This window comes from Neospora caninum, chromosome VIII (assembly GCF_000208865.1).
Source record: "Neospora caninum Liverpool complete genome, chromosome VIII".
In the NCBI taxonomy this organism is placed as follows: domain Eukaryota; phylum Apicomplexa; class Conoidasida; order Eucoccidiorida; family Sarcocystidae; genus Neospora; species Neospora caninum.
In genome coordinates, this window is record NC_018395.1 from 2,021,672 (window position 1) to 2,039,326 (window position 17,655).

At 52.5% G+C, this 17,655-nt stretch overlaps 3 protein-coding genes across 3 annotated transcripts; 2 read left to right on the plus strand and 1 right to left on the minus strand.

The window, feature by feature from the left end:
• Positions 1 to 33: 33 nt before the first annotated feature.
• NCLIV_032520 (conserved hypothetical protein) lies at positions 34 to 1,180 on the plus strand (the record flags this gene model as incomplete). Its single annotated transcript, XM_003883448.1, has 2 exons — positions 34 to 271; positions 738 to 1,180. 2 exons carry the CDS (start codon positions 34 to 36, stop codon positions 1,178 to 1,180), a joined length of 681 nt encoding a protein of 226 aa, XP_003883497.1.
• Positions 1,181 to 4,630: 3,450 nt separating this feature from the next.
• Positions 4,631 to 10,195, plus strand: NCLIV_032530 (conserved hypothetical protein; the record flags this gene model as incomplete). The annotated part of the gene is made up of 8 exons (XM_003883449.1): positions 4,631 to 5,156; positions 5,684 to 5,715; positions 6,252 to 6,315; positions 6,488 to 6,660; positions 7,249 to 8,371; positions 8,705 to 8,777; positions 9,093 to 9,573; positions 10,124 to 10,195. The coding sequence occupies 8 exons, from the start codon at positions 4,631 to 4,633 to the stop codon at positions 10,193 to 10,195; spliced, it is 2,544 nt and encodes an 847-aa protein (XP_003883498.1).
• Positions 10,196 to 12,778: 2,583 nt separating this feature from the next.
• NCLIV_032540 (putative acetyl-coenzyme a synthetase) lies at positions 12,779 to 16,600 on the minus strand (the record flags this gene model as incomplete). The annotated part of the gene is made up of 5 exons (XM_003883450.1): positions 12,779 to 13,388; positions 13,698 to 13,850; positions 14,145 to 14,478; positions 14,863 to 15,828; positions 16,201 to 16,600. The coding sequence occupies 5 exons, from the start codon at positions 16,598 to 16,600 to the stop codon at positions 12,779 to 12,781; spliced, it is 2,463 nt and encodes an 820-aa protein (XP_003883499.1).
• Positions 16,601 to 17,655: the final 1,055 nt, after the last annotated feature.

The following is a 17,655-nucleotide window of genomic DNA, read 5'->3' on the forward strand; positions in this document are numbered from 1 at the left end:
ATACCCTTTATATCCGGTTTACTTTCCACCAAAATGTCGGCGGCCGTGGACGCTCAAGCTGTCCCGCTAGGGGGCCAGAGGGTTCCTGCGGGCATGGAAGATCATGCCGACTGGCGCAGCTTGCCGGTTGTGGCAAAAAGTTCAGAGCCTGAGGACCTTGGCGTTGCGTATGGCAAGGTGCTGAAGCTCCGAACTGAACTGGGGGAAATCAAGAAACTTGTCACAGCCCTCGCTCCCGCCGTCAAGAACCTCATCTTCGCATCAGATGCCGGTGAGCCAGGCCCCATCTCATGCGAGGGATCCACGATGCAAATTTTTATTTGCACAGAAAGTGTGTAGAAAAACATATTATATGAAGAGTTACCTCCAGGAGACAGGCTTTAATACGGAACGGTCAGCGTCCACGCACCCCAGTGACGGCGACGCGCATTTTGTTTTCAATGTGTCTGTGCCGATCAGTGCCTTGTCTAACCGTTACACCACCGGTTGTGCCCATGGACCCGAGATGTGCTTTTGTTTTCGCTAGTGTATAGTGGAGTCGCTGAGCGTCTGAGAGTCCCCGGCGATTGCCTGAAGCTTATCGACTGTGTATTTGATGCTCGCGCGTGTGGTAACGAACGACGCCGCTAGAACATTTCGACAGGCTGGACGTTGGGCGTATGTACGCTAATTAATGCATGCACCAGGTTGTTTCTTGTTTTGCGCGTGTTGTTGTGTACCTCTCGATGTGGGTCCAGGCAATGAGGAAGAAGCGTCGTCTTCAAGGAATCAACTGGAGGAGCAGCTCCAAGAAGTCGAGAAACGAGTAGAAACCGTCCGTACTGATATGCCTGCTGCAGCCGTAGAGGGTGCCGCCACGGATCGTGCTGAAGGATGGCTGTCGGAGTCCACGGCAGAACTCGTCAAGAACGGGGCAGAGAAGGCTGCCCAGCAGGCACGAGATGTGGTAGCAGACAGTGCTAACCTATGTCGGACGTGTCTGGATGGCGCATCCCCCAGCGCCAAAGACAGATTTGGCGACTTTAATCTGAAACTCAACAGTTTCACTCGCAAGCTCTTCTCCGAACAGGGCAAGCTGATGGATGTGTTGAAGGCCATCCGGAAAGAAAGAAACCAACGGCGAACAGAGCCGCAGCCGTCCCAAGACGCCGGAAATGAACAGTCGGCGCTTCCGAACTAAGAGGAGATGCCGTTTTCCTGCGCAACCTTATTCAGCGTGTGTAGAAACGAATTGAAATGCGCCGACATGCGTATTTTACATACCTAAGTTTCACATACGCACACACGCGCAAGATTCGTACAGAACTGTTGTGTGTGTGTGTGTGTGTGTACGCCGTGCGAAGTTCCTTATCCGTAAAGCATATTATTTTGGGACAGTTTAAGAACCATCGTTGGCTCTTCTTAATTTTGTAAATGTGACTTAGCGTTGTCCATGAAGCACGGCAGGAGGCATGAGAGTCCGACCAAGCCGTGTGGCTGGTGTGGCACACAGCGAACTTACCTCAGAGTAACGCTGGCCCGTTTCGCCGGAAAATACGGCTCAGTATCTACAGGGTTCGACGGGGTGCCGACGCCATCGCGATGGCCTCGGGCCCCCGACAAACACGAATCTACACCATACTACAAGTGTTCATTAATAATCGGGAATTTCATCGGTGCCTGCAACCGCAGCTGCGCACCGGCCGCCGCGCCGTCAGTACGCTGAGTCAGCTAGGCCGACATGGACTGACTAAAATCATGTAGGGGGGGCGGCATGTGCGGCCTCCACAGAGCGCCGAGAATCGTTTTCAACTAGCAAGGATCCTACTGACACCACGACCAAAGATTGGATACCCCCAGAAACTGTGGGCATGCCTTGTTACTGTTTGCGGTTTCTTCGTTTCGTCAGCTCAGCGACGGGGCGGCACTTCTCCCCTGCCTCTGTGAGAGATGCAGAACACCAATAGCAAGGCGAGAAACAGGAGGGGAAAGCCAGCATGCACCCCATAATTCGAATGTGAAGATCGTATCACCCATCCGGCCCGCGACACACAGTTGCAGTGTGTTTACCTCTAGTGATTCCCAACCGTTCTGTGGCAAAAAAAGGCAAACAGCCAAGAAGAGATCCACCTTCGTCGGGCATGCCAGCCTCGCCCACTAGTCTGATGTTGTTCCGTTATTTTGTCAGACCCGCCCGCACAGTCGAGTCCTCAGTTTACAAGGACATTGGGGTCTACGGGAAACCCGCATCACAGGTACACGGCCACAGGGGCCGTCTACGAAGCCAGATTGTAAGTACTGCTTGCAGTTTACGATTTGGCCCCTCTGAATGTCGGACAGTACCGTACTCACGCTGCAGGTTCTGTGCTTTACCTACGCGTGTGGTTGGGCAATTTCGGCGACATAAATTTTCTGCAGTGGCTGGGGACGTGCCTTGCTTGTCTTGGGTGCGTTGACCGAATGTTGAACCGCTCTACGGTTCGCTATTGGAGGTGTGAACTTGCGAAAAGTTTGAATATGCGAGCGGATCTCTGTTTGGTTTCTGGACAGGTGTCCGCTGTCAAACCAGAATCAATGACGCAGTCAGCCCGCTCGAATTGACCGGAAACCATTGGTGTGTAGAGCGCCTTTTATAAGCCGTCCAGTTCTGTGCCGTGCTTGCAGCGTCACACCCGCCTCGCCTCCTTTCGACGTGAGACGCGGCTCACGGCAACAGCAGGTAAACTGCTTGTATAGGGGCCAGTACGGCATAAACCCTGTTTTTCAAACGACACATGTTGAGCTCCTCTAACACTCTTTCAAACACTTTTGCACAGTTCCATGTCTCTGTCGGTTGCATTCGCGTCTGGATCGTCTTCGTGCGGCTCGCTGGGGCCCGATCGCTCCGCGCCTCAACTCGCGTGTCTTGTGCTTGTACGCTTCTTCCGTTCATGGCTGCCACAACGTGGATCTCGCCAAAATTCCATTTCTTCTCGTTCTGTCTTGCTTACTGTTAAAGAGAGGGAAGTGACGAGTTTTTATGACGCGGCTTTTACTTCTTGCCTTTCGAAAGAACCCCTTTTTTGTCTAACCCCCCTCCCCTCGTTTTGAGAAACGCAGGGGGCGGCTTGGTCCACACCTCTACCTTCTGTACCCAGGTAGCTTCCATGCAACTAAAAGGTTTTTCGCTGTCGAATTTCCTCCTCCCTTTTTACACACCTTCCATTCTTTGGGGTCTTCTCATGAATTTATCGGCTATTATCGTAGCCCCGCAACTCGAAACCGTCGCGGTTGCCAAAATCGTCTGCTCTGTAGCAAATCCACGATGGCGGCCACCGCATCTCCGGCAGCGTCATCCGGGTCACCCTGGAAACGGAATTTCGAAGTAAGTCGCATCTGTCGAAGGGTCGGCCAAAGCCTCATTCTAACATGGGTGGTGCCGTAGTGAAGATCTGTGGAGAATCTTCACGCCGCACCCAGGGCCTCGCTGGCAAGCCTGATGAGGTGTCCTGGCTAGTCTCTTCATAGGGTGCGGTCGCTGGTTAAGAACACACTAGGTTTCAACTTGTTCCGTAAAAATGCATTCGTGGTGCTTGTAGGATGGCACTTTTTCCTTGGCACTGCCTTTCAAGGCTACCACAGAAACTCCCCCACCATCGTACGCTGATCCCCCTTCCTCGGCTTCTTGGTGTATCATCTTTGGTTTTCGGGCAGCAGTTTTCTCCCAGCCAGTCTATGGAATGAGAGATGTCGAAACGTGAGCTAGGATAACCTGTGAGTACTGAGCCGATGCTTTGAGAGAACAAAGATCTGCCGCCGTCTGCGTTGCTAGGAGATGTGCTGACGTGTTCAACCCCGCCAGTATTTGAGGACGCGTTAGTCAAAGTTGCCCGTTAAGCGTGTGGGTTTCTAAGACTATCGCAGCAGGCACCACCACGGCACTTTGACGGGGGCATGGAAGGAAGCACACTCGTTTGTGAGCACTTCGCGCCCTCCCTTCTCTGGTTAGAGCCACTTCCCCAGTCGCCGCCCCTCGACTGCCCCATAGATGGAAACGTGTGCTGTTAGAGACTGTAATTTTCTCGCATTGACACACAACCAGAGGCATATATGCATGTCCAGCACGCAAATGCACAGGCCGCACACATGTAGGCAGCCGTCCCCGTCCCCCCCCCCTGCCGTCTTTCTGTAATAACGGAGCTCTTCCTTGTTTCCTGGCGACTTGTGGGCTTCGCAGACGGCCCGCGAACGGGCGACAGCTTCCGCGAACAACTTCATACAGTGTTCGTCAAGAGTTTTGCTGAGCAGCAGGGGAGGCGCTCGTTCGATTCGAGGATCGTCGTCCTGCCGCACAGAGGGAATATCCCCGCTTAGTGCAGTTAATTTCCCAGTGCAAGGCGAGCTGCCCATGGGAGACGGCTTCTGTAGAGGGAGGCCGCTGGGCACCACCGGACAGCAAGGCCCCAGCTTCAGCTCACGTGCCTGGTCCTGCTCTCCTCTCGTTCCCGCTAAGGAGTCCAGTCCATCACCCAATCACAGCGATTTCATACCGTACGAGGAAGCGAAGACCCTCGCCCGGTTCAACGGACGAGGTCGCGAGTATATCCCTCCGAAGCTAACTGAGGAAAAAGGGATGTTTTCTGGTGGGCGAAGTTTAAAGGCCACTTCGCAGATGAAACGCCAGTTAGAGTGCGTCACATTTGTGACGAAATTGGACAAGTTGAACAATGCGACAGAACGGACCATAGAGCCGTCCGAGCACACCCCGAAAAAACAAATTTCTGAAAATGCGGATCCTCCGGATGTGGCGATGCTGCACACAAAACAGCTCAAGGAGATTGAAAATGCCAAGGAGTGTCTAAAGGACATGAATGTGCAAAAACCCTGGCAACCGTGGCCGCCCAAGGAGGAGATTCCTACCCTTGTACACCACACTCCTTCTCGTAATCCACTCGCACCGTTCAGCGAGCTCAAGGATCCGCTCGAAAATCGAGAGTATGCAGACAGCTGGAGAGATCCTTTGCTGCCCTCTCTTGGTTCCAGATTCCGTTATTCGGACCGGTCGGGTTTGAATGAACCCACCCCTGCGGATGCCATGGTTTCCTGGTTCAAGCACAAAAAAGCCGACGTAACAAATGACAGCCCTCCTGAAGGGCTCCCTGGCTTAGTCTCTCTCTTGCACAACCTGTCAGATGAATGTACGGACCTGCACGACGCCTGGCCGCTCACAGAAAAACGCATGCGGCCGCAGCTTAAGTAGACAGCCCTCGCTTGAGGCTGCCGGCGGGAGACTGATCACGAATCCGAGGAGACAGGGGGGGGGAAGTGCAAACAGTTACACGGGGGCGACTGGTTGAGTTCGAGTGGCTGCAGGTGTCTCTCTCGCCGTTTCGGGTGCAACGGGGAGAGAACCGCGGCGGCCGTGACAGCCTGAGGAAAAGCTTCCTTGTCGAACTCTTGTCTTTGTTACTAGATGCGAAGAAGCCAGCTCAGAACACTCGAAAGGAGACCATTGTGTTTCGATTCTGGAGCACTCCTCTTCGTAGTAATGTAGCAATGCAGTACGTTCAGTTCGTTCTCCGTACTTTTTTACGGCGTACTCGTATCATGGAAACCATGAAGCATGCATGTCTACAAAAGGTGAGATCTGCCTTTTTTCAGTTCTCTGCAAGTTCGGGGTTTGTGCGTGTGCGCGTGTGTCTGTGTGTGTGCATATGCCGCTCAGCAATGAATCTTCCACCTCTGAAAAGTGTCCAGGTTAGAACTTTTCGCTTTTCCAAACGTAGAAATCTTTGGCGGGGTCTATCGCCGCGAGAGTGGAGGGGTTTTTCGTGGCGGTCTGGACAGGAGAGCCTGATGATGCCGAGGGCGCTGGGTGACCGCGAGAGAGTGGACGTCTTGTAGAAAGGTTCCGGCAGTTAGACCCAACTGCTCAAGTTTCCCGATACGAAATGGCATTTGGCTTATTCTCAGAAGCCACGCACACCTCTGCATTTCTGAGGGAAACCATCTATTCGCCGATCCTCTAGCTGCCGAGAAACCTGAATGCAGACTGTGCCGATCCCTCGTCCTTTAGTGCCTTCTGGTGCCTACTAACAGACCTACTCATTTCCCGTTCCCTTTACGTGTATCGCTTTCTTCCCATTTTCACCCAGGGTGTCTCTACAGCTCCCCCCACTCGTTTTTTTGAGTCCTCCCGAAGTCGGCTTGTGCCGACGCTTAACTCGTGGCATGTGTACCTCTGGGAAGCCGTGATGTCGATTTCTTCTTCCTCATGCTCCACATGTTTACAGCCGCCAGCGAAACCCCTTAAGTGGCAGGGTGGCAAGGACAAACTCAACGTTGGCGATAATTCAGGTGAGACTCAGGCTGTCGAGTGGAGGATCGGAAAAACAAGGTGGCCTCTAGCGGCCGGGTTACCTTCGTGGGCGCGGTCTCGCGTAGTTGCTCAGGGAGGCTCGACACCACACTGTGTGCGACAACCTTCGCATTCGCGGACTGCCGTATGTTGGTCTGCACGCCTACTCAGCTCCCGCGCAGTCCCTGGTGCTGACTGTCGTGCGGCAGTCTGGCAAGAACGCGACACTGCACACCATCCAAGCAGACGACGCACCTCGTGCGACGACTACCTCCGCAAAGCGCAAGAATGAGAAGGAAGCAAGTGTGCAAACGTCCGATCCGCCGGCGCCGTTAAAACCCGCGGTAGGCTGACGCGCTTCCCCCATTTTGGTAGTGCGGGGTCAGTGGCATGGGGCAGCAGGCGCGCTCAGTTCATTAGGCCACTGGCTGAGTGTATGTACACGGTAGACACCTTCCGGCGTCCAAAAACGAGAGATCCGGACGGTTAGGGTGTATCCGTTCTTTCAGCTCGGTACAGGGCCGGTAGAGTGACTCCACGCAAAAGGCACAAACTACCGGAGGATAATCGTTGTTCACTTGATTACGAGAAAAAGTGGCGAACCCGAACGTCTCATTTAGGTCCGCAGTGGTAAAGAGCGCCCTCTGAGAAAACTACGATACACATATGCTGCTGAGCTTCACGTGATGGCCGGTTGAAAGCAGAGACTCGCGCTGCGTCGCACGCGTGTGTTGTCGAATGTCGCGCTGGAAAGGGGTGTCGGGCAGGGGGACCCGGTAGGGAGATGGTATAGACGCTTCCGCTCGGCGAACCACACGTGGGTGGAGAGACACGTCACACGACAGTGAAAGCCGGGCGAAGGAAAACTCCGGAGGCTGCAACCGAAAGTGTGCAAGCTTTTGTTGTGTGTGTGTCTTCCGTCCTTCTGTCAGGAGGCGCAGTCGAAAAGCCCACCCGCGAGAGCACCCAAGGGTACCAAGGTTTCCAGAACAGTGTCTGTCATTGCAGCCACCGAAACGTCTTCGTCTGAATCGGAGGATTCTCCCAGGTCTGCGCCACACTCGCCAGCAACGCAGCCCGTCAGCGGTTTTTTCGCAACGCAGCCCGTCAGCGGTTTTTTCGCAACGCCGCTCGTCGCATCTCCTGCGGAGGCTGCTCCGGAAAAGTTGGCCGGGATGCGACCGCGAAGACAGACTGCGGGACGCGTGAACACGAAAAGTCTCTTTGAGGACGAACTGGAGGAGGAGGAGGAGAGGCGTGCGATTGCTGAACGGAAAGCGCGAGACCGGTACAACGAATACCTCGACATGGTGAATGGTCTTCCGCGCCGATGTGTGCCGCAGCTGAACGGCGACGAAGATGTCGGTTCCAGTGATCGACACCCGGGAGAGATTGAACCGTTCATGAACTATCCTCCATGGACATATTTCCTGGACACGCACACCGTGCCACAAGGCTCCGCGGACATCTCAACGGTGGTACCGACTGTGGAGCTGCCTCGGCTGCGAGAAAGCGACCGGGACGACATCGAGTTTCATGGCGGCGAGCTTCCGGGGTTTTCTGCGCTCGAACAGCTGACGGGTCTCTTTGCTCCTGGATTCAAGGAATTTTTGTATCCCGACTTTGACCCCAGCGAAGCGCCCCCGATGGCCATTCCGATGGTTCACGTTATCAACCCGGACGCGATTGATGTGTGGCAGGAGGTTGCGGAAAGTGCACTTTGCGAGGAGTGGGAACTCACTCAAAAGGAGTGGGGAAGCATGCAGGAAGCCCAGATTCAAGCTCTCCGGAAGACGGAACAGAAAATCGTCGCCAGGCAAGAAACAGAAATTCGCCAACGCCTCCTCGCCGAACGTAAAAAAGACTCTGATCAGGAAGTGCGTTCAACGCAGCGCCGCATCACGCAAAAGATTCAGCGAGAGTACGACGAATTTGTTTCCACGAGCACGCCGCTCCAGCTGTCCATGCAGCAGCCGCTAAACAAGGGGCTTCGAGCGATTGGGAACTGCCGCGGGGGGAGACGCGCCTGGACACTCTTTGACCGGAGTATTCGGAGTGAGGCAACGCGCCGGAGAGAAGCGAGGTACGATTTCGCAAGAGGAGCAAAGCACATGGCCCGAGAAAACGCCTTTCTCCCATCGGTTCTTCGGCGGCCACTTTTGGTGTGGAGCACAAACGTCCCAGTCCCAAGGAATCCTCATCTCGTTTGTCTCGTTTTTGCAGCACCCGAGCCACGCACACGACGCTGCACGTTCTGAGGGTGTTGTCGCTGTGTATTTATATCTAGCGCGCACTGTGACAAATCCGTTCAACGAGCTGGGCATTCCAGACACGCACTGACTCTACTGAAACTCGCACACCTCTGTTTCGAGTGTGACTGATGTCTAGTTGGAGAGGTTATCTCCGGGAACAGCGGTGCGAAAAAGACTGCGAACCGCTGGCTGTCTCTGCCGGCTGCAGAGTAGGCGATAGCCGACACTCCTGGTATAGGCGCGCGTCCCCGGGTGCATGTGGACCACACGGTCCTATAGTTGCAGGTGCCGCTCGGGGTGTATCCGACATTTTGATTTTGACAACCCACGCCAGCTTCCCTGGCCTGTGAGCTTACCAGTGTGTGCAGCAGAGAGAGAGAAATGGCGCCAGGGAAATCGAAGCGACAGCACCCTCCTCTAGCACGGCCTGAGGAGGGATAGGCGACAATTTTTCGTTTCGAAGCAACGTGTACATAGCGTCACCCCTCTCGGTGTGTATTGTTCTCACTGATTTTTCTTTGCAGTCCAAGCTACAAGAGGCAGCTGAACGATGATACCCTCGACTTCGTTCCGCCTCCGAGTGTGGGGCGAAGTGGGAGACAGGCTACTCGAGCAGGACGCAGCCGAGTGCCGGGCGGTTGCGTTCGTGCCGCTCGGGGTACCGCGTCATTACGAAGCGGAGATGAATCCCCTGGAGCGGGAGACGGTGATGCAGAACGAGACAGTGAACTTACGGGGCGCAGGGGTGCGCCGGTCGAAGGTGATTTCAGCTTGGCAAGTGAAGAGGAGATGGAGACAGCCGTCGAGCAGTCCAGGCAACGTGATCTGGACCGTATGTTGAGGGAGGCTGCGCCGAAAATGTCTCCTGATTTCCCCCGGCGTTTCGCTACCTCGTCGGACCAAGTAGAGCAGAGGCAACCGTCGCCTCCAGCTGGAGGTTCTTTGCAGGGGCAACAGGATGCTGATACTGTTATTCATAGCCGGACGCTCAAGCAGCGTATGCGAGTGAGCGAAGTTGCTACAAAGATTCAAAACACGAGCAGCCTTATCGCATATGGAGAGGTTCCGCCGCCAGTAAAGGAACTTTTCCAGCAGCGACGAGGGAATCGTCCTCCACACGCCTCTTCAGGCGCTGTATCGGAGACTGCTTTCGTTGGGCTTCTGGGGAACCACATTCCACAGGCGACGAGTCCCTCGGCAGTGAGTGACTCGAAGGTCAGGGGTAGTTCAGCGGGTGTGCTCATCTGTCAGGCTTCCCAGAGCAAAAATGCGTCAGCCGCACCTGCGAAATCCTTTACCGAAGGATCGGATTCTCTGGACAGGAACGGGGAGGACCGCGAAGATCCACATCGTAGGAACTCCAAAGGGCGGGAGCAGTTGCCGACTCCCACGGAAGGCGGCAGCGACTTCGAGGAAGCAACGCGGGATGAAGATCTTTTTCATCCACTGCCTACATTTGGGAGACGTCTTGACGCAAGCGACTCTGAACGAGAGCATGAGGAACAGACAGAAATCGTAACTTTGAAAGATGCGAGAGCGTCGGCCATGCCTTCAGGGGAAACCGGCGACAAAGCCTCGTGTCGAGGGGCGCAGATTACGCAACTGCACTGTGACGAACAAATTCTAGAAGAACAACCGAAAAAGGAAGCGCTGGCGGCTGACCATACTCTCAGCGGGGCTAGGCACGGTTCGCACAAAACTCCACCGACAACTTTCCGACCTGGTGGAAAGAGTCACTTTCCCTTTTCGCAGGCTGAGGTCAGAGACAGTGACAGTGATGGGAACGAGGGAGAATGGGATTCTGTGAGGGAAGGCAGATACCCTTTCCGCTTTGGGAGAAGTGGACGGTCGAGTAAGTCTCAACACTCGCGCAGGTCAAAGTTTGAAGAAGAGGGCGACGCGAACAAAGGTGGTTTCGGTCCAGCAATGGGTAGCCTCTCATTCGGTCCCGGGCCGTTGCAGGCTGTCAATGATGAGGAAGAGCACGTGAGGAGGGCGTACGCGGGAGGCGCGAGATCCAGGGAAACAGATTCTACTCTCGAACTAGCAACAAGCTCAGGAGCAGCAGTGGGCGTGCCTGATTCTCTTTCCATCTACAGCAGCACTCGATCTCCTCGAGGACACCAGACGGCAAAAAACGGCGATTTCCAGTCTCCTAGGGACCATGTCTTTTCTGAGGAAGATGCGAGACCATGCTCCGGGCAACTTCACGCCTTCCTCGTAGACAGCCATGGCAAACTGGAGCATTCCCCTGTACAAGAAGGAAATGCTAGAGTTGGGACCAACAGGAGAGACGGGTCGACAACTGCGCTGGACGAAGAGAGGGAAGCTACATCCCGACCTGCTTTGGCGAAGGATTCGGACTTTATCCATCAGAGTCAGTTGCTCTACAAACGACACCCTCACCTTCGAACGCTGTTTACGCCTCCAACCACAGAAAAGGTCAACCGGCCTTCTAAATTTCCTTGGGACGACGAGATCATTCCGACTTGCCGTCACCAAGGACGGATGCCTGTGCTACCTTCTTTCGAGGAGTCCTACGGAGGAAAACCTTTTGGCAACTCCAATTTGTCTCCCAGGTCGCTTGAGGAACGTGGCACTGAACAGAGTAGTACAGTATCGAGCAGATGCTCTGGAGCATCCAAAGACGGCACCTCTCTTGCTGAAGAGGAATGGTGGTGCAGTCACCGTTCTTCGCAGCCTATGGTTCGGTCCTTCCTGAGGCGGGGTTGTGGCGAAGGAGGAGGACGGTACCAGAAGAGGCTCGAGAGGAGTCAAAAACGCGCTCCTGTCAGAAGTGAAGTGGCGGCCCCACCAAAGAACCAAAAACGGTATGAGGTGTGGAAATCGGATGAAACTGTTCCCGGTCTAAAATTGTCCCTTTTGCACGACAAAGTAGGCGAGGGTAGCTACAAACAATCGTCACCTCGTAACGCTGCTTCCGTATTCGGAATGCAATCATCGCGCCCTGCTTCGGAATTCCCTACAGCGTCAATTTCTGGAGGGTCAGCTGACAGTTTGATCGAGTTTCCAGTACTGTGGCCGAGCATCCGTTCTCTCTATAAAAACTCGGGTCAGGGTTCTCAGCAAGTGCCTTGCAGGAAGTCTCCATCCGACAGGAGCCCGCTTGTGTGTGTAGACGAGGCCAGCAAATGGGATGAAGCACAGGAGCGCAAAAAACCCCACCAGTTTCTTAAAAAAGGGAGCGGCAAGTGTGCAGGGCAATCCAAACAGCAAAAAGAGGAGTTTTCGGCGTCTGCTCCCAGCAGACCTACGACACCTCGACAAGCGTCAGGAACAGGCGGCGCGCGCTACCGTGGTGAACAGGGGGAGGTTCAGGCGGTGACAAGAGAGGGGAGAACTCGGGTTTGTCGGCGATTCGAGAGCCACAGAAGCAGTTTAACACCTGACCGTCAATCACTGACGAGAGACAGAGCTCCTTCTGTATCGTCGAAGCGTTCTTCGAGTGGGGAGGAAGGCAAACGAGCAGAGAAAGAGAAGAAAGTCCCGTACGCTAGCTTAGTCGATTTGTCGTCCCATTTCCAACGCCCACGTGTGCGGTGGGGGCGTCCACTTTCTGAGACTTTCTGTGAGGAGTAACTTGTTTTCAAATCCGCGTGTCTCGTCACTAACATTTCCTATACTATCCAGCAGAGCGTACGTGTATTGTAGCAATTCGGCTCCAACATGTGTTAAGAGAACATCCGCATAAATGCCGTTTTTTACCAAGGCTTTTTAGCACGGGTTGAGAGATGAGCTGTCCGGGCTTGCGGAAACGTTCTGGAAAGTTCTCACGCAAATAGATAAATATATGTGTATACAAGCACCAAGGAACTCTCGTACTTGAACTGCGCATGAAAAACTGAGACGCAAGAACGGCAGGGGGGCATCAGAGAGCAAAACTACATTGTTGACGATAGGGTATGTCCACGACAAAATATGTTGGTAGAAGGGAAACGGTTCTTCAGATACACTGACGAAGCCGGACCTCCCCTAAATGGCGTAAATCGGGTGACCGATGCACAGCAGGACGAAGCAGTAGTCAAATATAACAGAGCAACGACGGGTGGCTGTTACCATCAGGATTCCCGTATTGAGGATAGCCAGAGGCCCCCTCGAGAGCATCGTTGAACACCTCGGAGTACATGTGGGTTCGTCCAATTCCGCATTTTTGTTTCTTTCAACTGGTGCGGTGTGGGTTAGTTTGTGGTTATTTCTTATCTTCGAACTCCCACGCAGTGACCGGATAGCCATTCCTCCACATGGAGTGATTATGCCCTACAGATCTCTCTTCAACACCAAGTTGCTCCTTCACAGCTTGCTGGAGCTCTGAGAGAGCAGAAGGATCGTCAATCGTAGGTGGTACAGAGTATCTGTGTCCCTCGAGAATGAGTGTAATGGTTTTTCGTAGTGTCTTTCCCGACCTGGTGTGTGGTATTTTCTCTACAATAACACAGGATCTAAAGCACGCAAATGGACCAATACGCTCGCGGACATCGTGGACCAACTCTTCTATAATTCTTTTCCGCTTATGTTGCTGTTCTTCTTTATTCTGACGAGGCGATTCCGGATGGAGAACGACCACGGCAACAGGAACATGACCTTTAATGGCGTCGGTGACGCCCACAACTACGGCCGCTGCAACTTCTGGATGTTTAGTGAGGACCTCTTCGATTGACAGACTGGAGATACGATGGGCTGATACGTTGATGACGTCATCCGTTCTGCCCTCGATATGCAGGTACCCGTCATCATCAAAAAATCCACTGTCACCTGTATCGTAGTATCCTGGAAAGCGCGACAGATATGTGCTGACATACCTGGAAAAAACAAACAGCGCCAAATGCATTCCAACAGAATATACACTTGAATGCACACTTACGCATTCACACGCACTTCTACATGCATATACGCATTTAGCACATCTGCAGATGGTTAGGCTTAAATCGACGCACGCAGAATAGCGGCTGAGGAGTAGACTGCAGGACCACATAGGGGTACAAGGAGGCTGACCACTTGTGTTTTTCCGTTTCAGAGCGGGCGGGCTATTCTCTATGGGCTCCATTTCTCACTCCAGGGCTACAAAAATCTATTGCTTCCCGTCGAATTTCAAGAATTAGATATAGTACCGGTCATCGTTCTCATAGAGACTCTTGAGTGAGCCGGGAGGCATTGGCAATTTGACAGCAATATGACCAGTCATTTCATCTTCTACTTCTTCGCCGTCGTTGTCCAGGATACGGAGATCCCAACCGGGGCAAGGTTTTCCACAAGAGCCTTCCCTGGGGGGAAAGATCGCACAAGCATACCATATGAGAGGGACGGCTACTAACAAGTGAAAATAAGTGATACTGCGACCAACGGCCGATTTCCACCACAACGTCGCCTTCTCTTGGCCTCCGTCGCTTCCTTTCCCTTTTCTAGTCAATGGTTATACCGCTGTTTGCCTCCCTCACTCTCCGTTTCTCTCTTTGAAATCTGCTGTGACCCTCTATCTCAACGCTCCCTAAAAACTCTAGGAGAGACGGGTTTAAAGTTAGCACCCCGTTGGTACTGAAACGCTCCAGTTACGTTACCTGCAGGGTGAGTAATCATTTGGGCCGAACGGCTGGCCAGTCATAATGCAGGTCATCGGCCAGCCAGTTTCAGATTGCCACCAATGGTCAATTACGCGAGGTGGAGCACGACTGGAACATGTTGCAGCAAACGTTTCCTCCAGGACTTTTGTAAACCAGCGCAACGTGGCGTGGTCTGTTCGCTCGCCGACAAGATAAACTGTCTGCAGTCCAGACAGATCGTAGGCTTTCAATCTCTCTCCGTGTGGATCTGCTACCCTGATACCGCGGAGTGCAGATGGTGCGGTAAAAAGTTTGGAAACACCGTACTCGCTCGATATTCTCCAGAAGACACCTGCGTTGTGTCGAAAAGCAGGTCTCACGATTTGGTGAGCGGCCAAGAAGGGAGTATTTACCTAGAGAGAAACATCAAAGTGGTTTGTGATGTGTCTAAGTGCGTATGTGGGACAACAGACCGCTAACCCATTTGCGTGCTATCATACTGAACAGGTGAAACAGCCGCAATAGGCTGAGAGATTGGTCGTTTTAGGAGGCACAAGGATACTTCAGCATGCATCTAATCCGTTTCCCCGTCATGCTTGGTGAATCCCCTATCGCTTCACACGTGTCTGGTAGAACAGCCTCCTTCCTTCCATTGCTAGGACTGTTAATAGACAGAGAGACGATGCCAGCTGTCTGACAGAAATAGCACAGGCATGCAGATTTGCTGGTGGCTTACCCGCATCCTTTGCCATGATAGGTTTTCCTTCGTACATGACAGACGTTCCACCACCAATCAGGGCGCCATAGAGCATAATGGAGTGACCCAGAACCCAGCCAAGGTCTGACGCACAGAAGATCGTATCCCCTGGCTTGATGCCATAAACTGCTGAGGCAGTGTAGTGACTTGAAACGCACTGACCTGCGTGATCGCGGACAATACCTTTGGGGTCCCCAGTGGTACCGGAAGTGTATAGAAGATACAAAGGATGATTAGAATTGACTGGACGGGCATCACACTGTCCGGATCCAGTTTTGATGAAAGAATCCCATCCGACATCATTTTTCTCCAATGTGCATTCATGCTGGGGTCTTTGGAGAATAACCTTAAATTGTGGTTTATGGGATGACAACTGCAAGGCATGCTCAAGACCTTCCTTGTAAGCCACAATACGCCGAGGTTCAATGCCACATGAAGCCGCTATTATTGCTTTTGGTTTAGCATGATCAATGCGGGTAGAAAGTTCTTGGGTTCCAAATCCTCCGAAAGTAACGGCATGCACTGCCCCGATGCGAGCGCAAGCAAGCATGGAAATAGCCGCTTCCGGTACCACGGGCATATAGATCAGAACACGATCACCTTCATGAACGCCTGCCTTTTGCAGGGCGTCAGCGAGGGCGCTGACCCTTTCCAGGAGTTCGCCGTATGTGATTTTCTCTTTTGCCCCCGTTGCGGGGGAGTCATAAATAATCGCATAGGCACCAGCTCGTCCATTGAGGACATGCGAATCGACAGCTTCATAGCAGGCATTGACCTGACCTCCGGGAAACCAGCGATAAATCGGAGCGTCAGACCCATCGAGAACTGCGGAGAATGGCTTGAACCAGTGGACAGTCGACGCCTGCTGCCTCCAAAAAACTATCGGATCTTCCAGAGATTCCCTGTGCAGCTGATCCTGGAGACATTCTGATCGATCGTCGTTCTCTGCAAGAAAACAAGAGCCGACAAACTCACAGACCTGGTCAACAGAGCTGAAGAATAGCAAATGACATCTGGTTTGTAAGAGGTTCCCCAATCACCGTGTGTAGGAGACATTTTTTCTCTCTCGTTATCGTCTGACACGACGAGAACTGGAAAAAAAGTTGAGAGTCCGCGTGAAACATTTGGACGGCAAAACATACTTCGAGAGTACCAAACAAGAACCCATGCTGATATGAAACATTTTCCCATGATACAGAAGAATACAGGAATTTCGTCACGAGGAAACCCAGTCAGGATCAGCACAGAAAAAATACGCAGAGCTTCGAAAACGGGTACATAACTTTAGATATTCCCAAGTGTTTTGGTACGACGAACCGTGAGTTTTGGAAGCAAAATACCGGAATGAAGAACGTGTCCCGTGAGTTACAGAGAGTTGTCGATCAGGAACGCTGGTCAACCATCCGGGATTCTTGTGCACCTTAATCTGCCAATTAGAAAAAGACGCGTTTTGTCTCTCTTGGAAATGACTTGGACTAGTAAGTGAGAGACATGATGAACAAGACTGAAAAAGGCAATTCAGAGAGCAACATGGGCATTTTCCCTTCGATGAAATCACGCTCCTAATAGTCCGGCTTCGGCAAGAAGGTACCACTCGCTTTCCACTTTTACCCGATCCGGAGTCTATGCTTCGTTTCCACACAAAAAGGTGCTGCTCTGCCGAGCTCGCAGAATAAACTCTTTGCAGAGTGCCTCGAAGAATCTCCCGCGTCTGCATGGCTGTTCTGACGGAAGAATTGCAGTGTCGACAGGTGAAATTCTAGAACTGAACACATGAAATGAAACCTTCTATTACGTTTTGTTTATCCTGTCAGATGTTTGCTCTTATACCAGAAGATCCTGCACACGCCTTGCCACTTATTTTCCCTGCTCCTTGCAATAAAAAATCGATCAGAAGAATGAATCGTTAAAAGAGATTAACAAGCATTGACAAGAGCAGGAACTAGTAAACCACGGCCAAAAGCAGAAACGACAAAGCGAAAAGATCAAATTGGATCACGGAACTGACACGACTGCACCTCGCACGCATGAACCATGCTCCCGTACTAAATCTGTTGCCCCCGTTTGAAAACTGCACGGAGGCATCTCTCTTGCCAGCTTGGGTAATGTAGTTGTATCTGGACTTATTGAGAAGCTGCCCCACACAACACACACGCAGACGGTTTTTTCAACAAAGAACGCGCTCCACTGGAGTTTGTCGCGCATTTTTCTCACTTGCTAGAACGCCCCAGGCTCCCCTAGTAGCAAACAGTATTTGCACATGTGGTCACAGACTGTCCAGGAATCTCTGTAATACCAGATCACTTATGTGCTGTAGTCTACTTCTGTGCAAGCGTGTCTTGTGATGCCGCCTCTCGATCAATCGAGCTAGACAAAAACCTTCAGCAACGAGATAGGGAATGAACTACGTCAAAAAATCCCGTGAAGAGTGACTAAGAGCGGGCAGGTCAAATGAAAGTCCACTGTTTATCCTCAACTACTTGGTGAAGAATTCCCCTAGACCGGGTCTACGGGAGGTTTTGAAGATACGTATCACACAAACTCAGCGGGCCAGCAGAAATCTTCAATATCTCCCAATTTACATCTCTGCATATCCGTCTATCTCTAACTGTATCCCGAACCTCTCTCTACGAAGCTCTCTTTTTATAGACGTGTATATCCCATCTGTTAGATTTATTGGCCATGCCAACTGACAACGCGTGCACAAATAATTAGAGGCATGGATGGAATTTATACTGTAACTTGCCCCTCGCTACACTGCGTTTCCCCCTA